The sequence below is a fragment of the Colletes latitarsis genome, chromosome 11, assembly GCF_051014445.1.
Source record: "Colletes latitarsis isolate SP2378_abdomen chromosome 11, iyColLati1, whole genome shotgun sequence".
Classification (NCBI taxonomy): Eukaryota; Metazoa; Arthropoda; class Insecta; order Hymenoptera; family Colletidae; genus Colletes; species Colletes latitarsis.
In genome coordinates, this window is record NC_135144.1 from 14,405,017 (window position 1) to 14,431,777 (window position 26,761).

General features: G+C 38.1%; 1 protein-coding gene across 3 annotated transcripts; it reads right to left on the reverse strand.

The window, feature by feature from the left end:
* Positions 1-1,353: 1,353 nt before the first annotated feature.
* On the reverse strand, positions 1,354-22,340 carry Nkd (NKD inhibitor of WNT signaling pathway naked cuticle). Of its 3 annotated transcripts, XM_076777597.1 has the most exons (6): positions 21,512-22,340; positions 21,183-21,366; positions 13,619-13,824; positions 10,550-10,945; positions 6,818-7,122; positions 1,354-5,249 (listed from the first exon to the last, which is right to left on the reverse strand). In XM_076777597.1, exons 2-6 carry the CDS (start codon positions 21,265-21,267, stop codon positions 4,610-4,612), a joined length of 1,632 nt encoding a protein of 543 aa, XP_076633712.1. In that variant the 5' UTR covers positions 21,268-21,366; positions 21,512-22,340; the 3' UTR covers positions 1,354-4,609. The 3 variants fall into 3 exon arrangements, with proteins under 3 accessions (XP_076633712.1, XP_076633713.1, XP_076633711.1); XM_076777598.1 differs by lacking the exon at positions 21,183-21,366; XM_076777596.1 differs by having other exon boundaries at positions 21,183-22,340.
* Positions 22,341-26,761: the final 4,421 nt, after the last annotated feature.

The following is a 26,761-nucleotide window of genomic DNA, read 5'->3' on the forward strand; positions in this document are numbered from 1 at the left end:
CACTTGCCAGTGTAGGAAAAGCAGTGATATACTATTGCACGGATCGTGTGTAGGTGAACTCGGTATTTCGCTCAAATTCAAGAAATCGAGAAAGAAGGCGAGTGGGAGCCTTTCCTTCTTGCTTTTGTAACTGCTGAAATTCGACGTCGCGTCAACGGTATGCAATTTCGAATCCTGACTGCCCAGGCATTTTTACTTTCTGACCTACATATGCATACACCATAAACGAAGTACAGAATAGACCTATCGTTTAATGGGATTTCGTAACACATGAATTAATATACCAACTTCGTAAAATATCAATGGTTTTAGAGCAATCTTTTCGTTTAAAAAACGGTGGCTTTAGAAATTATAGTCAACCGAAGTGCCGACATCGGTAAAGCTAGCAAACGTAGAAGATCCATCGATCTCTCTTTTACCTTCGTAGATTACTAAACTTAGGCGATACAATGAATCGAAGTTCCGTCGATCTTCTCGTTTAGTTCTGTCAGGCAATTATTTTATCAGAAAACAAGGCAATATTGAGAGATAAGCGATGCTGCACTGTGCAGCAAGTCGTTTGCCCGTTGGTAAGTCGATTCTACAGAAAAATGAGTTCGCACCTCTGAAACTGGTTCCCCATTTAATTTAGCCCCATAATTGTGCTACCTTGTTTGAATTGGCGATACGTACAAATGACATTTGAAAAATATATTCATAACTATTTAAATTAAATCTTTGCCTTTCATACTAATTGTTTTGGTACAAACATTAGTTTGGGAGAACTTTAGGGCTTACTGACATAAAATGAAAACTTTGTAAATAAACTTTTATTCTTGAAGAAAAATAAAATTGAAATTTTTTTACTTACCTTACCTTGTACCTAACCCAGTTATTATAAGTATTGTAAATTTTTATTATTTTTTACTTTTTAAATTTTTATAACCTACTAATATAATTTTAATTCATATCATGTTTAACATATTATTTAAAGCTAACGTATGTATAATTTGAAGACAATCTAAATTAAAGATACACTATTTTTGTCATGAGTTTTGCTTAAAAAGACAATATAATGGAAAATTCATCGAGATAATAATAAACAAGTAAGATGAAAACGGTTAATGTTTTTGCTCAATGATGGGTATGCATAGAAAAGTGAAAATAATTTCAAAATTTTATTGGTATGTTTTACGAAACACTCTGTAGAAAAGGAATTCAAGGCGAATTCCAATAATGTAGTATCAAAATGTGTTTTAATAAATATCGATAAAAAATACATTACACAAAATATCTACAATGATTACAAAGATCGATATAAAATTACATGTCTCTGAATGGCGTCACCATCCAAGACTAAATGTACAAGTAGCAACTGTCGTCGTCTCTAATCGCATTGTTAGTAATATCTATTGTAATTAATAAATATTATAATTATATTCTCCTCGTCGAGTCGTCGATACAAAAATATCCATAACATTTTCATTATTTAGATCTAAACATCATGCATTTCCGAATAATATAAAGGATACGTAGTTTACTAATATACCGTTAAAGAAAAATTATTGTAACTGCATTAATATTGAATGACTCGTTGGAATTCAGGGAAGTGTCTCGTAAACAAGATTCAATAGTTAAATACTTGCATAGTAACAGAGATATGACAAGGCACTCTTAACAAGTCCACCCTTTCTTTATTTCTTATAAAATCTTATCCATGTTCAAAGTTAAGTCTCAAAAAGGTACGTATATATGTATAATACTTCCCCCATCAATCCTTGGCGTTTAAACTTTTCTTCCCATTAGGCGTGCACTTGAATTTTAGGTACAGTACCGCTCATAATTATTTTTTTTTCGATAGTTTTATGTACTAGAAGCAATAAGTTAACTAGCCCTGAAGAAATCAAGTTTCAATATTTACAACAGCCACATCTAATATTAAATTGTATATTATCAGGGAAACTTTTTCAAGACTAAAAAATTGTTACGCGTAATAGATAATATATTTAAATATTCTTAATAACAAGAAAAAGCACCATTGATAATAGGTCCTCGTTAACAACCTTTCAATAAATATTGAATCTCTATTTTATAGTTTTACACCAGAATATTAAAAGATATACTCAAGTATAAAGTGACTGGCTCGAAATATAATTGTGTAACTGAGGAAAAATTAGAAATACACTGTTTAAATAACTATGAGCGATACTGCACACAAAAGAGGAATTAAATTTTCTCCAAACTTTATGATTAAAACTAGGTTTGTCATCTCCTACATTGTAAAATAGTATAATAAAAGCAATATTAATTGCGTTTTACGATTATTTGTTTCACTCCGATATCATGGTTTGTAAATTGCATAATTGAGACAAGAATAAAGGTTAAAAAAATAATATCATAAAGTTCAGATCAAATACGAATTTTACGATTTCGCCCTTAGAATTACATTATTTTAATACTTTCTTGTATCGTCGAATAATATCGTATAAATATAACGAAAGGATCATAACGTCATTACGGGATAAACTATTGTATTCGTTGGAATATGAGAGCACCATCGATTTGTATTGCAGTTGTTATGAGAATAACTTTCTACCACAAGTACTTGTATTAATTGCAGCGGTAAATATCCAAACAAATTTGGTATTGGGTGATTACAAAACTCTTGGTAAGTTTCAAACAATTATAAATAGCGTTGAAAAGATTTAAGTATTTCTACTGGAACAAAAAGTCATTTATAAAATATAAGGTCTGACGATGCTCCATTGAATAATGAAAAAGAATAATTCTAAGAAATTCTATATCTTTTTCTAGGAGACATATTTCCACTATGAACATTATTATAACGTTGAGTAAGTTTATTCACCAACGATTTTTAATAAATATTGGCTCAAGATGTTTTGAATCACCCAATGTTTTATATATCTTAAACAAATGTTTACTTATGTCTTGTTTGAATAAAATAAATGCAACCTGTTTGTCGGGTTATAAATGTTCCGAAAAAAATGTGCAAAGAAAATTTATGAAGGTATTTTAGAATGTCTAGCGTCTATTAAAACAGTTAGCAGGCACCCCTGCCTAAATTTGTTCAAACTTTTAGCAAGGAAGCTCGAGTTAGAAAAGCACTTTGTCACTTACGTAAGTATACGGTTTCTTCGCTCTTGTATCTTTGAACGTCATAAGTTTAAAATATCTCTAGTTTCTGCAAATGTACTTTTTACATACACATACAAAGTTCTCGCAAATTTTATTCGGATGTCGATGTCCTAGGCAATTGTATAGCGATTACATTACTGTTACGCGCTAATACTGTTTTGTATAAAGTGTCAGCGTTTCTTATAAATCGATCGAATAAATTGTATAGTAAAAATTGTACGTATATTGATCGAGTTTAAATTTAAAAAGACTGTTTGCGAAGAAGAAAACGGACCTCCGTATTTTGTACTAGAAACATAAGTAAACGTTCTCAGCGAATAGTCGCTTTTGTACATGATAGTAATTTAATAATAATAAAAAAAAAAGAAATCTTTTGAAAATAACGACACAGCGTATGCATGAATTCAAATAAAATATAAAGTTACAATAATAAACTGTAAATTTTGAGATAACAATCTCGGTAGTATGCATTGCAGTATATTAATAGATCATTGGTATCGTCTTAGATCCTTTTTATAATACTATTACAAAAAGATGAAAACACTTTGTCGTATTTTCATTTACTTTGGAGATCCGAAAAAAAGAAAATAAAATGGATCAGCCTATACCATATATTAAATAATTAACAACTCCTACAGGATAAGATGAACACGATTACATGTCTCAAGAATAAAACTTCTCGATATACTACTCGCTTAAGTGTCATCAACGACGTTCCAAAATGATTCACGTTTGCTCGTATTATCATTTCTAAAAATCGAACAAGTTCACTTTGGCTCATTGACGAGCGGCTATATACGAACTGCGCCCCAAAATACCTCTTTTTCTTATCTTCTTTTTCAAGACAAATGGCAGTGATTTTTAAACTGTGCATTCAGAAAATTTCTCAAAAACACTTCATCTGAACTTCCAATCGTACATCGAATTCATATAAAAATAAGAAGCTATTTGAATTCTACGAAGTGAACGATCAAGTTTATAATAAGCGTCGTATTTTCTGACGCGGCTGATTAACCAATATTCATATTTGAAATGAAAGCCACTATTTCGACAGGAACTCGCCATATTTTAAGAAATGAAAGAGTATAAATGGCTATGTAACAAAATATAGGAATAGATCAACAGAATATTCATTGTTTCTAACTGTTATAGATGTTGCCACAAATTGAACTTATTGATTCTGACGATTCAACTTTCTTGTACTTCGCCCAAAGTTCAACGAAACACCGAGGGCAAAGTGCACGCAGTTTTAAATTATTGCTACAACCAATTAGACCAGGCACGTTAAACGTACGGACCCACTCTACGTGCGACCCCGGGGGCCCATTAAATTTTCTGGTACGTTTGTTCGTTTAACGTGCCCGAATTAGACGCATTCGACAGAATTTGGTTAGGTCGTCTCGACTCCGTCCTGCTGGTCGAGGGTCAATGCAGCCCCTAAAGATATTTCGATCTTCGCGCGAAGACAAATGGATCAAACGAGAGCCTCGGTGTGATAATGATGATAGTGATGATGAATATGCTCGTGCACGTGTTTCCGACCCGAACTTGCTGCCGCGTTCTGCGAAAATTCACGCTCCAACCAGCGAACGACTTGGACCATGGCTCTAGCCTGGTCCTGTTCTCTCGTCGCGTGTTTCAACTGATGCTTCTTGCTAGACTTCTGCTGCGACTGGCTGAACTGCGTTTCGTTACGCGGTGTATTGTGATTGCTCGTCGGAGCCGGATTGACCGGATGCTGCGTGTTCGGCAACAAGTTACCCACGTTACGATTCGCGTTGCCCGTAGTTTGTTGGTCCGCGTAGGTGTTCGGACTGGTTACGGTGCGGGACAGGACCTGCGGCTGAACGTAAGCTCGCGGCGGTTGCACCGTGGTGTTGTTCCTCTGTAACCCGTATTGCGGCCGTGTTTTCCGTAAATTCCCCCGTGATTTCGCCGGAACCTTGGAAAAAGACGTGAAACCCTGAAGCTTTTCCCGCGTGGGCTTCACGTACGCCATCGTTGGAGGCCGCGCTTCCGACGGTGAACGACAGTCTTGATTGTTGTGGTGGGTCGATAGCTCGACGTGTGGAGTTTGAGATGGAATGCGCGATTGTTCGTTCTGATGCCGTTTCCTGGATGAGCAAAATACATGAATTTTATATTCGACGGAAATTTTCGTTGAAACAAGGTCACAAGGTTTTCTCTTATTTGACTGTAGTTGTACCGATAAAAATAATGTACAAACGTAGATCTCAAAACTTTCCGAGTTACGATGTTAAAAGTCGCTTGTTTAACAGTTTTGCCCCATTATCGACTTTCCGTTCGCGTCATTTGATATTTTCAGCCAGTCGGTCCTGGCATGTCGAAGTAGCGATAAATATTTTTTGTAGTATTTACAGAAAAATATTTCCCGCCAATTTGACGTATCATTACTTGTAACGCGAATCGGCCTTCGTCGTTGCCTTGTACCTAACTACGATTTATTACACCATTCCGTTATCGTGTCCCAGCAATATCAAATAACGCTCAGTCGACAGTTTATTCGATGTTTGGAATTTTTCCGGTTACGTGCAACGTGCAACGTTTAACGTGTGTGACTCGGAAAGGAAACATTCGTAGATTTATATTTATACAAAATGTTGTCTAGTTACGTTTGTTGTCTAGACAATTTAGGAACACCTTGTGTAATTAAAAGTTATAATATCAATAGTCGAATTGAACTCAATTTTTTTAACTGTGAATCGCGTCAGATACGACTTCCGCTTTGACGCCATGTCTGTATGGTTCTCCGTTGGAGAGACAGAGAACGTGCGTTTGTAGCTTTACGCGATAGGCCAGAGATGGAGCAATGGGGATAGACAAATGTGGTATGGAAAAGAAGGTATATAGCTCTTACAAGCTTCAGTGGCCTTGAGTGCCTAACGAAGTCGAGCAAAATATTTTATTCCAACTATAGAATACTATATAATTCAAATAACAGATAATCGATTATATCAACACATAGCACATTGTTGCCTCATCGACCACATCTATTTTATTTATAAATATTGTATCCTATTATTTTTCGTAACAAACTATAAAAAATAAATACAATTGTACAAGAAAGTCGTTGCTCTTTATTTTTCGATAATATATTCTGGAATGTTGAAATATTTCATTCTATAATCGATATCTTTATTTCTATGTAACGAGTAACGAATAAACAGTTGTTTATCTTTTATTCGTTATTAGATATTTTTATCTGAATATGAAATTTGCCCATCTCTGGTAGTTAAATTGAGTTTGATTCAGCTATACCTTGTTGAGGATATAAATACACACTATTGTCAGTAAGTTTATAAGCATTTCTAATAAATTCCTTTTGTAAATATTAAATAGAATTACAGAATCATAGAGGATTTGTATACACTTCTACATGATGAAATTATCATTTGTACAACTTCGAAAGGAGAATATTTATACAAATTGTTTTCCATCTTGTCTATTTAACAACATTAGGGATCCATTAGTTATGCTAAAACAAACTGTACTAACCGAACGAAAGAATCAAATAAAATAACAATTCTCTTACGTTTATTTTGTAACGTTATTGCTTCAATTTTTCAACTGATCAAATATATGGTCTTTCTTTAGAAAAGAAGCAGACCAAAGAAAGAAGAACAAAGCGATTTTCCACGCATTTTAAACGCGAACAGCGTACCTTGACGTATGAAAACTGAGATTATTCTTTTCCATGTTCGCCTGAATAATTTCCAAGAGCTGTTGCCTTTGTAGGGCACCGCTGCGTTTTCGCTGATTAGTCATGAGGAGAGGCGTCAAGGGGGAAACTGCGGGGGAAACATCGCTGTCATCGCTAATATCACCCTCAGAGCTATTGGAATAGGGCGATGGTAAATGAGGTAAGGGCCCCACCCTTCTGCGTAATTCCTCCTGCTTTATTCGATTCGTTCGCGCGTTTTCACCGCCGTCATCCTCGCTGTGAGTATCCACTTCCTTTTGTTCGTTCTAAACAAGAAATACGTCGGACATTTTATCATTCGGTACGGTTTAATCGATCGGTACTAAATTATTGAGCCGTTGCAGCGGGAAATACTCGTGAATTTCTCGATATAAAACTCATCGTGAAACATCGGACTTTAAGGAATATTCAATTGCGTTCAAAACGCATACTTTCAGGTCCTTTTTGATCATTTTATTTATGAAATCATCGTCGCGGGTAAACCGGCTACCAGTTTCCATACGAAAAAGTTGTTTGAAATATTGGCTTCGACCAATGAGGCGATGAATTCTCCACACGAAAACAAAAAAAAAAACAAGTTAACCAACACACTGTGAGTTATTTAAGTAAACATCGATGACCAATGTAAACTTTTCAGATATATTAACGCGTACGTGTATGATTAGTTTTTAATTTATTTTCTGTATCACGATGCTCGGATAACTGCACTGAATTCGGGTCCACATCTGTGCAGTAGGTAAGGGTAGTTCACGTTTTCATTCCAGGAATCGACCTTTCGTATCTCAGGCTGAGGCCCAGCCACGCGTAAACTATCCGACGAGGATAGCGAACGAGATACACCGAGAATGAGTGCAACAGCGAGCGTGTCTCGTATTACACTCATTCGGTCGCCGAACTTCAAAGCGGTACCGCAAGCGTATCGGCAGACAGCCACTAATACAAACTAAAAACTTTTATTGCACGTTGTATTTTCACGAGAATATTATCAGTCGATCCGCGAGATTTTTCTGATAAAAACGAGCCGAAACACGATATTATTCGGACACATTTTGAATTGTACGTACACTGAGATTTCGATTACAATCGGTATAATGGAATCTTAGCTTAAATACAAAATACGTTTGTACTTTTAATAAACCGGATAATCAAGACGTTGGTGTACATGGATAATAAAAAAAAACTCTGGATAACTGAATTCCAGTTAATCGAGGTCCTGCTGTAGTTGTATGATTTTAAAAAATGACTCGATGAACGTATAATTAAAAATAGTTTGAATACAATCGTGTTTTGTTTCATTTTAATCGAAATACCCTCGGCAATCCCTTGATGATACTGTCAAGGAGATACAATGAAAGTATAAAAGCTTTTAGTTAGATTAGTGACTGTCACGCCGATACGCGGCATCTCTTTGAAGTTCGGTCAGCCAGGTTTTGTTTTCACAGCTGCCGGCTGCTCGAGTCGACGATCGCTCGAGCTAAAGAAACATGAACAGCGGTGGGGATAATTCCGGTGCAATTATCCGGGGTAAACTATGTGAAATTATCCGAGCAATACTATATCGCAACATAAAAGCGACCAAATTGAAAATATACAGGGTATTCGGCCACCCCTGGGAAAAATTTTAATGGGGGATTCTAGAGGCCAAAATAAGACGAAAATCAAGAATACCAATTTGTTGATAGAGGCTTCGTTCAAAAGTTAATAACAATTAAATTCAAAAATTTCAAATCGTTCTGGAAAAATTATTTTCGGTTGCAGGAGTCAATTATAATCATTTTTGGTGAATAGACATACCCTCGAAATTCTAACTATTTTCGAGAAAAAAATTCCTTAGTGAAAATCTAATTTCTGGCCAGAAATGTCTGCCCGAATTTTCATGCAAATCTTTAAAACGTCATAACTTCTGAACGGATTGGACGATTTTAATGTTTAAAAAAGCAAACTACGCGTATTTTGATGGAGAATATGTACAAATCGTAAAAATATTCGAAAAGTTAATACTTGGCCCCGTAAACTGAGAAAAACCCAATAAAAATGGTCCAATTTTCAAACAGCCATAACTTCTACAATAGTGAATATATTTCAATGAAACTTTTTCCTGAAGTAGAGCTCATGGGTACCTACAGAAAAGTATTAGACAACTTTTCTGTAGGACGTCAAACAAAATTACTAAAAATGAAAAAGGAATTTTTAAGAAAAATCGACGGGGGGTAGAGGTCCCTAAATTTTTCGACGAAAAAAGAAAATTTCAAATCGTTCTGAAAAAATTATTTTCGGTTGCAGGGGTCAATTACAATCATTTTTGGTCATTATCCATACACCCGAAATCCTACGCATTTTCGAGAAAAAAATTTCTTAGTGAAAATCTAATTTCTGGCCAGAAATGTGTGCCCGAATTTTCATGCGAATCTTTAAAACGTCACAACTTCTGAACGGATTGGACGATTTTAATGTTTAAAAAGGCAAACTACGCGTATTTTGATGGAGAATATGTACAAATCGTAAAAATATTCGAAAAGTTGTTCCTTGACACCGGAAAATGAGAAAAACCCCATAAAAATGGTCCAATTTTTAAACAGTCATAACTCCTACAATTCTGAATATATTTCAATGAAACTTTTTTCTGAAGTAGAGCTCATGGGTACCTACAAAAAAGTATTAGACAACTTTTCTGTAGGGCGTCAAATGAAATTACTAAAAATCAAAAACGAGTTTTTAAGAAAAATCGACAGGGGGTAGGTGCCTAAATTTCTCGATGAAAAAAAAAATTTTTAATTAATTCTAAAAAAATTATTTTCAGTTGCGGAGGTTAATTATAAGCATTTTTGGTGAATACACATACCCCTGAAATCCTACCCACTTTCGAGAAAAAAATTCATTACGGGCGGAACTTTAAACATAATAACTTTTTAACAAAGGCTCCATTAAGAAATTGATATTCTTAATTTCTGTCTTATTTTGGCCTCTAGAATCCCCCATTAAAATTTTTCTCAGGGGTGGTCGAATACCCTGTATATTCATAATTAAACTATTCAATGATACGACACAACGACGACATCGGAAACTTCAATTTTAATTTTCATTTATTTCGGCTTTTGAATTCTACAATTTCTTTTAATATTTTTATTAGGTTTTCCGTTATTAGGTTGACCAATCGTCTCTCAGTGATAACATTACCCATAACATTAATTGAAATTAAATTATTAAGATCAAAAACGACTAATTTGAAAAGACATAAAACAAGTATCTACATACACTTTCTTTGTTATTTTCAAAATGTCTCTTAAATAATGTTAATTACTTTTTTACCAAATATTTAATTTACACAAAATATCAGAGCTCAGCAAGTACAAGAAACTTCTCTGATAAATAAAACTGAGCGAACGTTCCTGAAATTTTTTTCTCGTGGTGCACCTAAAAGTAGGGGTCAATGTATCGACCAAACGTTATAATAAGAACCCCAGGGGCGATCCAGTATTAATTAAAAGCGAATAAAATTTCTGCCCCGAAGCGATAAATCATCAAACCCAAAAATCGATACATCCAATTTTAGCTTCTAGAATTGTCGAATTACGGGAGAACGAGATAGGAAGAGAAGCGGGAAGGGTCCTCTCTCTATCACAGTCCTCGACAAGAAAAAAAAAAAGGAAAAACGAAACTCGAAACTTGGACCGAAAGGAGCATCAATCTTACCTGGCAACGGTGCCGTGGCACTCTCCGCCTTCTAGGAACTCTGCGTAAACCGTGTGCGGCTGTGTGGGTCGCGGCATTGTTGCAGGACGCGTGCTTCAAATGGCAGCAGGACGAATTTCCGGAAAAGCTCGCCGCAGCCGGCTGAGAAGCGTTCGGACAGCCGGCTCGCGTCTGGCTGCCTCTCTGATCCGGTGACACCGTCAATTTCACCTTAATCGTCTTGCTGCCGCACGGAGGTACCTGGATGGAAGCGCCCAGGGTATCGTAAATGGTGGTGACCAAGCCAGCTATGTCGTCCTTTGTTATCTTTCCGTGGCCGTCAAAGTCGTACAGAGTGAACGAAAATTCTTGCCTCCTTCTGTCGCCCTCCGCCACCGACACGTCGCATTCGAATTCCTAAACGACAATGAACCGAGTTTAAAACGATAATAAATTAACCAATTTACAGTTTGAATACGGTAGAACTTCAATGATGGCACGATAAGAATTCCCTTTATAAGGATGAAAGTCCAATTTTTAAATTTGTTCTAGTTCCTCTGGATCTCTTAGACAGCATTCTTTTAAATGTATCTTTAGAATGTGGCTCACACAGTAAATCTAGATAAGTTTTCTCTATCTACTATAGTCGGACTGAGAAAACAATCGATTTAGTACAGTGAGGGAAGCTCCACAAATAGGAGTGGTTACTTTCTGCTTTACCTTTAGTATTCTCAAATACCTCGTGACAATATTGTAAACATTATCTGCCCAGTGTAATACCTAAATACACCAAGACCAGTCATTCTGAACAATGAACATAATAATAAGCAGTAAAATTTTTGTTCAATTGGTTATTTTGTTATTTATATCGAAGTTTCATTGCAGGATAACGGCCTGGATTTTCATACAAATCCCCTTGGGGTGTATAGTCCGCGTCGCGATATAGCAAGGTCGTGAACTCGAGTAGGTGTCAAAGTTTACGCGTTTCAGCTCCCGCAACAAGTGAATTGACAGAAATACGAGTAGCTAAGGGCCTTAGACCATAGTCAGCAGCGCCGTACGAAGAAATGTTTTATCTAGTGTCGCCATTTTTAGAGGTATCGTAACAGGTAAAGGTCTTACTCGAGTCTTTAATATCTTAATTTACCTGCTTATAATACATGCATGTAGAAATTGAAAAAAGATAGTGCAGTTACGGACACGGAAAAACAATCGGAAAGGGACCCTCAAGCAAGATGTCATGTACGGCCCTAAGTGCCGCAGCAGTAGTCGGTCCCAACTCTCAAGAGTTTTGTTTACGACCTCGCTATAGCGTGATCCGGACTATAAAGCCCAAGAAGACTAACCTTCATGGTATATACGCTCTAATCCGTAAAATCCGTCGTCCAATTAATACGTGATATTAATTGTAAACGGTAAAATAAAGTGGTGTTTTATGAAATTATTAATAGTAACGAATCGCATTAATTATTATTATCTGCAGCTTCGCCAGCATTGAAGTCGCGGGCGGTATTTTCAGGATAAAGCGGCCGTCGAAAATTTTTGTGCTAACGGAAGGAGGATTCTAAAAATTGAACGCGCCAGTCGTTTTGCAGGGGTCACGGTTTGCGACCATATTGTTCCACGAATCAGGAGGTAGACAACGACGCATTGAAACTATACTATGAACGTGAATTCTATGCTTCGCAGCTATTCTATGAACACAAATTGTACGTTTCATTTTTAGTCTAAACGAATACGTTAGTTGTTTTAAAAACATCTCTAAGAGTTTGTAAACGTACAGTCGAATTGTTTCATTAACACATTGCCAACCGATCGGGGAGATTTCTATTTCCAAAAACAGTTATTTATAAATTATTTCATTAGGCTGTTTGACACTGTGAAACAATTATAAACAACTATAACCAATGAAATATTACTGAGTACGTATTTTTAGAACCAGCTGGTAGCTTAGTTTTTGAATGTCGTACGTTTGATTTACGAGAACAACGAAAAATCAAGGAACATGAAAAGAGAATTGACTTATTTTACTTCGAGATCACATACACGGTTTAAAATATTAAATACTATAATACTCGGATAACTACACCGAAATAGGAACCGCAGATGTGCAGTTAGTCAAGGTTGTTCACGTTTTCATTCCAGGAATCGACCTTTTGTGCCCAGTGCTAAGACCCAGCCGAGCGTGAACTGATCGACGAGGATAGTGAACGAGATATACAAAGAGTGAGTGCAACAATGAGTGCGTCTCTTATTACACGCGTTCGGTCGCCAAACTTCAAAGCAATACCGCGCGTGTTCGGTGCAACAGCCCCTAATGCAAACTAAAAACTTTTATGCTGCTCATTGTGTCTTTACAAGAGTACTATTAGCGGGTTGGCAAGGCTTTCCCGATTATAATAAGATCAAACACCACTTTAGTCGGACCAATTTTAATTTACAAACCTTTTCGAAAGATTTTTTGTACCAGTCACTCTGAACTTTTACATAAAAATCAAATTATAACAGCAGATATTTATAACCAGAAGCTCGGTCGTGAACAAGCAGTTTTAATAGAAAAACATATGGGACGACTTAATAAATCAATGATTAAAAATATTCCATTCAAAGTGCAAGTGTCGTTTGCAAAAAGTAAGCTTCGATCTTTAGATTCATGGTAGCTCTAGTTGCGTCATAAAATGTTTAAAACAGTTGGGAGCCGTTTGAATTCGAAATGTTTTAGAGATTAAAATTATCGTCGCTTTCCCACTCGCTTCCTCGCGTAAAAGGATCTTCTAAGATATTCGACACAGGAATGTGAAAGTAAAAGGTTCAGCCTTTAAAATGACTTCAAAAAGATTATTATACGATTTCCTTCCACCGCGTTACGATGATCTAAATATTGACAACATTTAGGCCAAGTGTTCCAATACTTATGACCAGCAATATACGGTGTTGTTCTAAAAAAGTGCCTTGCCTGTCGCGTTTAGAAAGAAAGTCTATTGCTGGTCGGCCACGATCGTTGAGTGTACATAACATAATTATAAAACAGTCCCATTGGTTGGATTTATCGACTACGTTATACTTTATTTTGTTAGAAATTAATAATACCTCGAAACTGAGTTGCTTCGTCGTACTAGCAGTCGGCTGCTCGTCATTTCCGGTCGCCGGCGTAGGGTTGGTTGAAGCGTCGACCGCGACCTGCGGAGCTTCCGTTTCTAGCAAAATTGGCTTGGATTCCGGTGGCGAACCGTTACAAGGCGCTGAGACACCGGCAAGTAGTTCCTCCGAATCGCTGCCTTCCGTATTACCAACGACTGCAACAAAAACAATTATTTTATCCTGCAGTTGCATCGAATTAAAGATCGCTACCTTCCGTGTTTACTACGACTATAACCAATTTTTATCAAGATATACACAGGGCGTGGGATACGTAACTGTAGCCATGATTTTTCAGGCACTTCCGACAATTTAATGGAAAAAAGTTTCGAACAAAAGTTAATCAATTTGTAGTCGACTACACGTTGATTAACTTTCACGTTCAAAAGTACACGAAGTATGTCCGCGCGAATGTCTCGAAGCATCTCTGTGTGTTATCGACGTAATGGTCCATTATCTTTTTTGTAATAAAATCGGAACCGGCAGATTTCATTCAGAGAAGCCTGGTTGAGGATTTTGTTCTGGGAACTGGTTCAACTCCAACGAACCGCTCAAATGGGATTTTAATTAGATAGCTGCTCGACCACTCGAGTCGGTGGTTATTGGAGCTGAAGAAACAATGTTTATAACGCAAACTGGCGCAAGAAGCGATGCGGTAATGCACCTATAGATTATCATTGAGAATGAGTGAGATATTTATACGGTGAGTCACGAAATTATTGGCACACGCAAGAAAGGATAAGTTCCTTTGAAAGAAAGAAACGTTTCGATTTCGCAAAAATGTGTTTAAATTCATAGAAATTTAAAGAGACATTGAAAGCGACATGGTACCGGAGGGTTACATAATAATACCCTCATAAAGTTATCACGCGAGCTACAAAAAATTTTAATTCGCATTTTCGCGACGCATCTCTTTGAAGCTTCGACCGCGGGATCAAATTATTAGCTACCGAACGCATAAACGTGTCTGGTCGTTGCACTATTTTGCTAACAGTCGTTGCTATCTCATTTACTTTTCTTGTCCATTCCACAATGAGAAACTTCAAATCGATTGACCATGAAACGAGGGTACTTAACGATTTTTATCGTTCCACTTTGTCAATAGAAACAGGTCAAATCGCCGTGACAGTCAAAGTGTAAAAGTTAAAAAAAGAAAACATTTGTAAATTGGCTTTTGTTTTTGCCAATAGATTTCAATTTACAAATAAAGCGTAAATGGAAGTTGGTTTACGAATGAACCTAAAACTTTAATTCGTTATTCGTAAATGAAATACACCAAACTCTGCATGTATGCATGATGCTGCAGTCTACGTGTTTGATGAAACTGATCGTAACATGAAAAGTACAGAGGGAGAATATTAAAATGTAATGAACGTGATATGAAAGAAACAGAAGTTGCAGTTTCGTTATCTTTCCTTTTGTTCTCGGAACGTTTCTCGTCGTTAGTAGTTTCGATTCTAGTCTGAGTTTCGCATCAAAGGGAACGGATCTGTTGGCTGTGGCTGAGCGACATCATCTCTCGTAAACAAAAGTCGGAGTTTCAAAGGTATCAAAGTAACATTCGTCCCGGTAAAGATTATATTTATAGTCGGTTTCTGAGTGCCGCTTGGTACTTAAGTCATGGTGAGCGGGAATTATTTCGGGACTATTTTGAAGGGGATGTAAGTTCGAAGGACTTGAAATAAACACAACAGATCACCAAACCGATCTCAAACCACGTTTCCTATGCCTGTTCGAATTAGAAATGCGTTGTTCAGGGCTGATTCCCGTTGCACTACGTGACAAAAAGGTACCACACATATTATACTTTATCGTATTTGGTACTATTAACTGAAGAAAATAAATATTTTAATATCTTTGGGCGTACTTGTACAGTTAGGGATAAAAGTAAATGTTTACTTGTTAAATAAACGTTTCGTTTCGATAACTTAATCAATTTATCAAGATATAAGAGATACTGATAAGTGCTCTCCCAACTTCTCTACTAATTTTGTATCATTTCTGAAGACTCTGCCTCTTCATCTTCTGTTTCACATGCTACCGCATGTTTCAAAACTGGTTTCTAAGAATTTTAAATATTTCATTCTTGATAATATACAGGGTGTTCGGTCACCCCTGGGAAAAATTTTAATGGGGGATTCTAGAGGCCAAAATAAGATGAAAATCAAGAATACCAATTTGTTGATAGAGGCTTCGTTCAAAAGTTAATAACAATTAAATTCAAAAATTTCAAATCGTTTTGGAAAAATTATTTTCGGTTGCGGGGGTCAATTACAATCAGTTTTGGTGAATAGACATACCTCCGAAATTCTACCCATTTTCGAGAAAAAAATTCGAGTAGGTACCGAAAGTTTTGGGTGAAAAAAAAGACTTTCGAATCGTCTTGGAAAAATTATTTTTAGTTGCAAGGGTCAATTGCAAGCATTTTTGGTCAACAGACATAACCCCGAAATCCTACTCAGTTTCGAGAAAAAAATTCCTTAGTGAAAATCTAATTTCTGGCCAGAAATGTGTGCCCGAATTTTCATGCGAATCTTTAAAACGTCACAACTTCTGAACGGATTGGACGATTTTAATGTTTAAAAAGGCAAACTACGCGTATTTTGATGGAGAATATGTACAAATCGTAAAAATATTCGAAAAGTTGGTCCTTGACCCCGCAAAATGAGAAAAACCCCATAAAAATGGTCCAATTTTCAAACAGCCATAACTCTTACAATAGTGAATATATTTCAATGAAACTTTTTCCTGAAGTAGAGCTCATGGGTACCTACAAAAAAGTATTAGACAACTTTTCTGTAGGGCGTCAAACAAAATTACTAAAAATGAAAAACGAAAAAAAAAAATTTCAAATCGTTCTGAAAAAATTATTTTCGATTGTGGGGGTCAATTACAATCATTTTTGGTGAATAGACATACCCCCGAAATCCTATCCACTTTCGAGAAAAAAATTCAGTACGGTTGGAACTTTAAACATTAATAACTGTTTAACGAAGCCTGAATCAACAAATTGGTATTCTTGATTTTCGTCTTATTTTGGCCTCTAGAATCCTCTATTAAAATTTTTCCCAGGGGTGGCCGAACACCCTGTATATCTTGCCAACATGTATGTAAAATGGTGGTGCAATCTTTGATGTATGTATTTTGGTATTCTGTCAAACCGTTGGAACATTCTAAAATTTTTTAAAATTTTAATTTGGCAAAAATTCCTATCTTGCTTCTTCTCATTATAGCCATATTATCTTTGTCAGGCAATGTTGGTGTCCACTTCTATAAAAAAATACGTTACCCTGCGACGAGAATGTCATTGTTGGATCACTGAATTCAACGAAACTCAACCGTGCCATTGCTGTATTAATGCGAAAGGTAAATACGAATCGTTCGAAAATCTCTAAAACGAAAACCCTGTTCAAAAATTCGCTGAATCCAGCGAAATATTTGCAGGGAACGTATCAATGAACGCAGACGCGTTTAAACCCCTAAATTACAGATAAAAGCGCCCTGTTTCATAATTACCGACCGGATTCCGTGCATAAAAGCACAATCATCTTTAATGCATTCGCTCTGTAACTCGTACCAAAATTGTTCGCGCAGCGCGACCGAATGAATTAACGAGAGTGTACCAAAAGGGATCGGGACACGTCCATTTCCAACGTTTATTTCAGAAGCATCGCGGGCACTCTCCGAGGAAGTGCGATGTATGTATTCTTTAATGTGTCTGCATTACGGCGGCGTTTACCGTTACCTAGACACGACGTGTAAAAGCGTTCTTACGAAACGAAACATTGAAAAGGTACCTTTACGCAACAACCGAACACAAAAGAACATCAACGAGACACGATAAAACGCAAGAAACATCCGTAATGTTAACACGTTCGCTGCCAGATCAAAACCGTATAATATTCTGCGAAAGTAAAATTTTGATTTTAGACCGTTTGTAAGTTACATAACCTAAAAATTTGTTTCGGTACTTATTTTCGTAACCTTGTTAAAATTCACAAACTCTATTCAAATTTATTTCCCTGAACGTTTTAACTTGAGAATTAATTTTTCTAGTATCATAATGGTAAATCCTGTCACCTATAGAATTTACGAAGAATTCTAATGGGAGATTCTAGGGACCAAAATAAGACGAAAATCAAGAATAGCAACTTGTTGATGGAGGCTTCTTTAAAAAGTTATTAACGTTTAAAGTTCCGCCTGTAGAACGGTAATCCGCGAACAGCTGCGCACGCGTGATAGTGGTTCTCATTCATAAAACTGCAAGACTGTCGATACGTCAGTAAGTAGAGTTTCTCGTGCTGAATGAGAACCGCTATCAGAACACGCAGCTATACACAGATTGCCGTCCTACGGGCGGCACCTTAAACGTTAATAACTTTTTAACGAAGCCTCGACCGACAAATTGGTATTCTCGATTTTCGTCTTATTTTGGCCTCGAGAATCTCCCATTAAAATTGTTCCCAGGGGTGGCCGAACACTCTGTATATGGGTGACAGTCGAAAGTGTTAACCCTCCACTGGTTCGGTGAAACGCAAGCTTCCAATCGCGACGAATTCGTAAACATTTTCCAATCGACCGATCGATAACTGAAATCAACGAAACGCAGATCTCTAGGCTACCGGTCAATACACGCAGTGCGCGTAAAGTCTATTGACCGACAGCGGATAAATAAAGCGATAAGGAAATCGATTAAAAATTTACGAAACTTCCTTTGAAATTCCACGCTGTACGAACACTTTTTTACACTCGCTGTGTACGCGCTGGGTCCCAAGGACCCTTGACGTAGTATTTACGGGTTAACCGAATATTCGACTCGCTTCGATTTGATAAAACAAGTTCCGCTCGACCCGAGTTTCGAATGCTCGAATATTAAAAGCGCTCGAGAGCACCTTCTGCGTCGTTTCCCTCTGCGATCGCCGACAGGGCCCCCTCCCCCCCGGTCGAAACGCTTCGCCTTTATCTTAATTCGCGCGATACATCATTAAGTCCGTGCAGGGTGATTCCAGTAAAATATATACTTATAAACATCGGCATCAAAGGGACCGCGGAGCAACGATAATTAGCGATACGGAACGCGTAATAAACGAAGCCGGCCGCTAATTTCAATTATTCAAGGGAAAAGAAGCGCAAAAAAAAAAACCGCAAAGAAGAGAAAAAGAGCGGATAATCGTATCTGCATAAAGAAACGGACGCATATCCGTGTATAATGATACCTGCCGTGTGGTAATTACGCCCGTAACTCTTTCGTGGGGTGAGCGTTAAAAACCCAAGACACCGAGCGCGCCGAGAGAGTAAAAAGGAAACACAGAGAGAGGGGGGACAGGAAGAGAATGAGAGAGCAAAGGTGTGATATCAGCATGCGCGCGCGCGCGAGCGTGTGTACGCGTATAAAGGAAATGGTGTAAGAGGAGAAGAGAGAAAAGCGAGAAAGCAACGAGAGAGGTGAGATGGGGCACAGAGAGAAAGCACAGAGGGGGAGGAATATAGAAGCGAAGTTGGTTTCTTTGCTTGATGCCAAAGGAATAGAGAATGACCACGAAACGCCTTCTATCTAACCACCGGACTAATGTGTGTAACGAACTCGCAAGGTCTCGATAATTAAACTCCACCCCCGGTACGTGAGTTTACGAGGGCGAGCGCGCATGATGCATATGCATGGCTGTATGTGTGTGCGTGGCGTGTGTGCCGTACCGCTTTTGCGCCCTCTCGACGGAAAAGCAAAGGGGGAGCAGGACAAACGGCTTCTTCTTTGTAAATCACCCCTTTCTGTTTGCTCGCTCGTAACTTTTATCATTTGCCGGCGCAACAGCTTTCCCCCCGTATGAAAATTTGCCCCGGTCGACAGCGCAATGAGAAAGCACCCATAAAGAGCGTAAGAGCGGAGATCAGACGAGTTTCAAGCGGGATTCGCGCTTAAACGAGCAGGAATCGTTGAATAATTCGACGAGTTTCGTTGTCCGCGGTGGAACGTCGGCAGAAAAAATGCTACACTTCCGTGGTTATTTTTTTTTCTTTTGTTATATTCCACGACCGGCTTCCTTTCAAAGTTTTACAGAAACAATTTATCTTGTACATTTGTCGTACCCTTTTTATCGCTCAATTTTTTTTTTTTTAGTTGGACTTTTCATTCTGGAACGAAAATTTTTTTTTTAAATCTGTGTAAAATCTTGTATCGATATCTGAATACACGCACAGTGGATTCGTATCAGGGAACGTATACGCCCTCCACGCGATGCGACAATGTTCCAATGTTCTTTTACTGTCAGTACAGAGAGAAGAAAATAATTGTATGAAATCAAAGATTATTAAAAATTATAATTGCTCGGTCCTCTTCGGTATAAATATTTATAAGTCGGTTCGAATTAATAACTGTGTAACTGGTAAACCTTTACCTTTCACTTGGGCGAAAATGTCCATTTATTATAATTGCAATGTCAATACTTCTTATTATCTTCTTTTTTTAACTATTACTTGTGAAAATAACAAATGTCAATACTACAGAAAGCAAACCAATTGGAATAAAACTCTTGCGAAATTCAGCATTATAGTACTGCTTTTAAAGATATTAGGAATACTGTCAATAAAATTGTATTTCATACAGTGTTAATTATTTTGAATAGTATGTTTTATAAAATATATTATTCTCTCAAAGTCTAATGAATAGAAGTTAAAAGCATTACACCAACGATTAAAATCTAAAGGGATTAAAATATTTGGAATTCTGGACCGCAGCTAACTAGAAGAGCGTTTTATTTTTACACTTCCCCTTAGTGTTGACGCAGTACATCGCTATGTTTGATCCATCAAAGTAGCTTCGGAAGTATTAAAAATTACGCATTTGCACTTTAGCTAAAAACTTATCGATCGAATAGAGATTTATCTCTAATATCCTTTTGGTTTTATGAAACGGTAAAATGATTGTTCCACCTTTCCTGTTAGACCTACGGACATATGTATTTCGCGTTGCGTAGTAGAATCTCCTTGCTTTTGTTTTCATAAAATATGCACGCTATCTGATCATTCACAGATACTGGTAGTTCTAGTATATTAAAAGCCGTTTCCGTGTAACTGTAAGGCAATTATTTACTAATAGAATAAAGAAATTCTAATACAAGCATTAATTAATACAAGCATAAAAATCGTTTAATTTAACTTAAAATATTTCATTGCAAATGGGGAATAAATTTTTGAAACTTTACTCGATCGATCACTAAAATTAATGTAATTACCACAATTTATGACGAAGTACTTGCAACGAATTTCATTAAGACGATAATAACAGATTAATTACAATTAACTAAGTCTGTCGATTCGCGCATTAAGGTATCCATTAAAAGAGAGGAATAAATAATAATACTTTGAAGAGAATCATACATTATTTCGAAATGTTTTATGGTAACGATACTTTCCTTGTGGTTTGGTAAATGAAAATATCTAGAAATTTAAAAGAGAAAAAGAAATATGTTGAAGCGTTATAAACATCATTGTTTGGAAGATGAAAACAATGACGTACGTGACCAGATAGATCGACCAGTAAGAAAAATGCAAGTGTGACGTAACACCACGTGGGATCCACTTCTGTCATACTGCAGCATCATCCAGGAACACGCACGGCGCGCCTCGCAGAGCTTGGGCAAAATATCACGCCTATAACCGGATTGTCCGGACAATCCGTATACGGGAGTATGTATCTCGATCTATCCGTACGCCGTGATTTCGACGCGAACATCGATACAGCATGTGCATATAAAAAAAAGAAAGAAAATAAAGGAGACGAAAAAAAGGAAAAGAGAGACGGAGAGAAGGAGGGCAACGATAGAGAGAGACATTAGAGAAGCTTACCAGAAAAGGGTCTGTAGCCAGCGAGGAACCTTGCCCGCCACCACTTTACCAATCCGGTAGCCATGAGACCCTCATGCATCCACAAACGCTGCGCACACTTTCTTTCCAGGTTTCTTGTTCCGCCACTTTTCTTTTTTTTTTTTTTTTTTTTGTTTTCGCTTTTATGTTTTGAAACCTTGTTCACCTGATTCGGTCATTCGTCGATTACGTTGTACTATTTTCTCCGTGGATATATTCACGGTACACACCGTATCACTGCTAGAAACTGGAAAACAAACACACTCCCGCGAACGTCATGCTCTCCTGGTGATACTCGTTCGACATCGGATGACACGTTACTCGGCGTGTGCGACACGTACGGATACGAATAAACACGTGTTCCACAGCAGCAGCGGTTTGCCTGGGAGCGACCAGTCTGCGCCCAGTTTGCCTTACTTTCTATCTTCCATTTATCGTCGTTTCAAGGAAGGGACGAAACGTGCGTGTTCGCATGCTCGCCCCCCTGTCACCGAATTTAGTAATACGCACAGCTGTGGCCCCGGAACAAACACTCGATCAAATTTAATCCAGGTAGGAGCGTGAGGAATAGAAACGCGGCCGACGAGAAGGGTCGGTCGCACGACATCGCTCTCGACTCGTGGCCCGACTACGACTACGGACGATCGTTCTTGCCTAAACCACGTTCCCCGTACCCGTAATTCCCTTTCCCCTTCCATAGGGCGCTGCGTCGTCACAGTGCCGAGTCGTGGATACATGGGCCCTGAAGGTAGGAGGCGCGGCTCGAAACCTCCGATTCACGCTCTTTCTATCCGTCTCTCTTCCACCTCCCTCCCTTTGCTGCTTTTTCGTCAACCTCTCTCTTTTCTTCCTCGTGAGCCGTTTCCTTTTCTCTTTCTACTCTCTCTAGCTTTGCCGACCGTCTCTCTCGTTCAACCTATCTTCTGTTCGCCGTAAATCCGTCTCTCTCCACCTCGTGTTTTTCGCCTTCCTCCTTCTCGACGATTCTATCCTATTCTCCTCGATCCTTCTTCCTTCTCGTCGCGTCTCGCTTTCCTCTTTTTCTATACGTTCCCTTCCCCCTTCACGAACTATCTTTTTCCTTCCTCCGCCCTTGCCTTCGCGCCCGTTTTGCCGTACTACCACGCGTATACTTTCCTTTTCTCCTACTCTTCTCTCCTTCCTTTTTGTCCAGCGAAGGTCTATGAGAGCGCCGAAGAAGGACAGCTTCGCACGGCTGGTGGGGTTTTGAAGGAAGCCGATGATGGTTCAACGTGGTCTACGACGACACTAAATGTCGGCGCTGCGATGTCGATGGCATGTGTAAGAAGGAAGAATCAGGCTCCGAAGGATTTCGATTGTCGCGGCCGCAAACAAACCGTGGCTGGATTTTTGCCCCGATCGCGAGGACGTTGCCCCGATTCGCTTTCAGAGAAAGTCGCTTTTAAGTATTCGGAAAAACGGGGCTTCTTCTGAAAGGAACCGACGACGAATCGTCGCCCCCGGAGCAAAATCATCGCTTCGTCGAAATCGTTGCTGGAATCCTGTAATTCGTCGGAATGATACATGATCGACTACTGGTATCATCCATTACGGCAAACTGAAAACATCGAATGACTTGAATCGTTCGTCTTGATTTTTTTAGGTTAATGGTTATGTTTTGTTTCTATACTTCTGTGTATTTATTGACGAAAAATAATTTGCACATCCGATTCACATTGTGTTATGAAAATTATTTCCGCAAACTCTGTTAAAAAGTCAAAGTTTTCGCAATAACAAAAAGATAGAATTAGAAATATTAAGTAGATCCAAATTAATCTCGACAAGTGCATTTAAATCGTATTAACTACACGGGTTTGTTTAATTTGTTCGTTTGTTAATTTTAATAATTAAAATAAATTTGTTAACAACTGGCTGAATCCGGATGTTCAATATTCCTGTATTTACAAAAATAATTTGCTGTTACGTATCCACTTAAAATGTTTCCGGAGAAAACATTTAAAGACGAGAGTCCGAACTTCCTAAACGTTCTGCTATTTGTTTTTTTCATTTATTCAAGGTTAACGTACGTAAGTGTGGTGGTATAGTGGAATAAATGAGAAATACTCTTTTTGGTGACTGTACCCGCACGCTATTATCTCCTAGCGGTGTTTCAGAAGAAACATTGGCGTCGCCTTTGACAATGTAATGAATGAACTTTAACGAAAACCACTTTGTCATTTGTATCCGAGATGCAACGGTCATCTTTTTTGCATTTCGTCGAACAAACAAAACACGTTTTTTATTAACGTCTGCATTCGATTATTTACCCACGAAAATCAAGAAATATCATTTCTCTTAATTTTTCAACGACGTACGAACAATCGTACTAACATGCAGGCATAATAATTATACTGTCGTAAGAATTCAAACGAATTAATAACAGTTAATAAGAGAACTTAAGCACGGTGTATTTTTGTTTGTTCGTATCAAACTACGTGGCTTTAAATCGAAGATACACCAGTGACGAAAAATAGGAGTAATTAATACAGATTGCCGCCAAACAATTTTTAAAGCATACGGTGTGTGGGTACAGTAAGACCAAAAAGAAGGAAATAATAGTCGGTCCAGTGTCCCCCGAGTGTCTACGCCATTGGTTCGGCAAGTACCCCCTTGCTCTCCCTGTACGGAAAGTCTCTACCCACCATGCCACGCTATGCCGTGCTGTGCTACGGTTTGCCGTGCCATCCTCAACCGCGTAGCGTGGCTAGTTGTTTCTTTTCTTTATTCCTTTGTCGGAAAGTCGGTGGCGAGTCTCGTTTTTAAGAGAAGAGTAGAGGGGAGGAGGCAAAAGGAAAACGACAACCGCTCAGCAGGGGCTGTGGAAGGAACGGTCGGGTCCGTGGCAGGGGGGAGAGAGGGAGGGCAGCACGCAGCAAAGAGAATAAAACGTACGGTTCAAAAACTCAGTACAGACTAACCTCGAAATAAAGCCGACAACGTGCTCGGGAAACCGAGGCATATCTATTAATAATGAACTGTTTTCAGTTAAGTCTTCCTATCGTCTGGAGTACCGGGATTGCTCTTCCAGACGCGACACGCGGCTTTTACATGGCTCCCGCACGAAAGCGTCCAACGCCGTCCGTCCGGCCGTTCGGTTTCTGTTATTATGTAATGTTACGTGCGAATAGCGCGTGTATTCGTCCAGCGCTAAGAATGTTGTTGGACTATTAAGAAAATTGACTTCTTGTGCCGGTAAAATAAGAAACGTCGTGCATTCTACCAAGCATTCCTTAATGTACTTCAAACTTAATCGATCGGTAAGCGTAAATTTTGCTACGTGTTAGCAGGCACCGACACTACGAACTTTCTTGATGCAACCAATTAACCAGAGTTTTGTACAGTAATTGCTTACTCTACGATTGCTTTTGTAATCGAGAAGAAGAAGCAATCGAGAAGAAGCAATCGAGTAATCGTCGCTAAGATTTAGGTTAGGACGACGACGCATAATGGGGCAACTGCGCGCCAAATGCGGAAAGAGGTTAGTTTAAATTAATATCTTCGTCGATGAAGAAAATTTCACAGTTATGGATCGAATAGACGCCCCATGAATCGTAAGCAATAAAGTCACTCGTTTTGTTATTATTTTACTGACCATTTCTACACGGATAAAGTAAATATTACTTTCCCTAGTTTTCCACTGCTACCGTGAGTCACGATGTCTCAATTTTCGCTATCACACTACCCCTCAATTTGGGCGGAACTTTGTCCCTCAAACGTCAGACTAATGGCGATAGTAATCTTGATGCGATACTACGTTCACGATGTTTCTGTTGAATTTTGCAGTATCTGTTGTAGCCATGGAATTATCGGTACTGTAATCATTAGCAAACAACGCCATACTTCCTATTATTACTAAATGTTTCTTTTGGTAAACACTTTTGTAAAGTGACGATTGATCGTTGATGAGAACGATGTACTTTCTGCTGCCATAAATGTATCGCAAAACGAGATACATATCAGAACTAGGTCATTATCGTCGCATCAATTAACACTGAACGTGCAAAGGGAAATGCACGGGTATGAAAATGTTCGTTGATTGAAATACGTTCGACGATTTCGTCGTGTCGGGTCCAACGGTTAAAAATTAATTACTAATTATGCGAAACAAACACATTTACAAAATAGACAAATGTCATAACTTGGTTGTTTTGTTAGTTTCTTTCTTTTATTTAACAATTTCATATCGAGCAATCGGTTTAGTTTTAAACTTAAAAATAATGCGTACAATCGAAATAGGTGAATTGGATGTCTCGTATAAAGTATACTAAATTTCACAAATCTTTTACAACAGTCTGCCTACTTTTGCATCGAGTTTATAGTATACTAGCAGCTGTCCCTTATGACTGAATTCCATGCGACCATGTAGGCTTGATTGTATCTTTTTATACCGAGAGTTTGTTTTCTGCTTCATGGGTTGAGTATCAATTTGTTAATCGGTATATATTATTCCATATTTTTTTTGTTGGTACTTCGAATGATATCGATGCCACGGAGATCCGAAAAATTTAGACTTTCGAAAAATCTTAGTAACGCGTATCATTTGGAAACGTTCGATGTCTCTTACGGGCCATCGCAAGAAAAAGAGGAAAAGAGGGGAGGAAGCGAAGAGAGCAAAAAATAAGAGTGGGTCCACGACCGGATCTTATAATTACGCTAATTAGGCAGTAACGCGTAAAAAGAGCGGCGCGAGTATTTATCGCAAGATACCGTCGAAGGTACGGAGGTCGGCGAAGGAGGACGCCGTACGACAGGATACGACAGGAAAGGCTATAATACAGTTTTGCCGCGAGCAGCAGAAGCAACAGCGGCAGCAGCGGTAAGCAAGCAAGCAGCGAAAGCAAACGTCGAGAAGTAGGCAATTCTGACGTCGGTTTCTCCTCTAAACTCGCTTCACGTCTAACAGATGTCTAATTTAAAGAAAATCCCAGGAATATTTAATCTTTTAATGCGTAAATCTTATTTCATCTATCAAACGACAAATTATTATCCGAGTATTTGCACGTTAACGAATCGATTAATAGTAAAAACAAGTAACCGAAGCCGCCCATTTTTCCTTGCTAGGAACATTCTCGACATTCTTTAAAACTTTAACAAAGTATTGTACGAGTAAGCAAAGGAGTTAAAATGGTTGAATAACGACGCATTTATTTTATTGCGTATCTCCGTCCACGGATCTTTCGTTCGGTATCGCGACCTTTCTAACGTCATCTC

What these genes read in the sequence shown, in the direction of transcription:
- Nkd (XM_076777597.1), bottom strand. Translation starts at nt 21,267, where the DNA reads ATGATGCTGCAGTATGACAGAAGTGGATCCCACGTGGTGTTACGTCAC. An exon ending in CGAAGCAACTCAGTTTCGAG is followed by an intron (nt 10,946 to 13,618) that starts GTATTATTAATT and finishes ATTGTCGTTTAG; the next exon opens with GAATTCGAATGCGACGTGTC. An exon ending in CTCAGTTTTCATACGTCAAG is followed by an intron (nt 5,250 to 6,817) that starts GTACGCTGTTCG and finishes TTGCTCATCCAG; the next exon opens with GAAACGGCATCAGAACGAAC.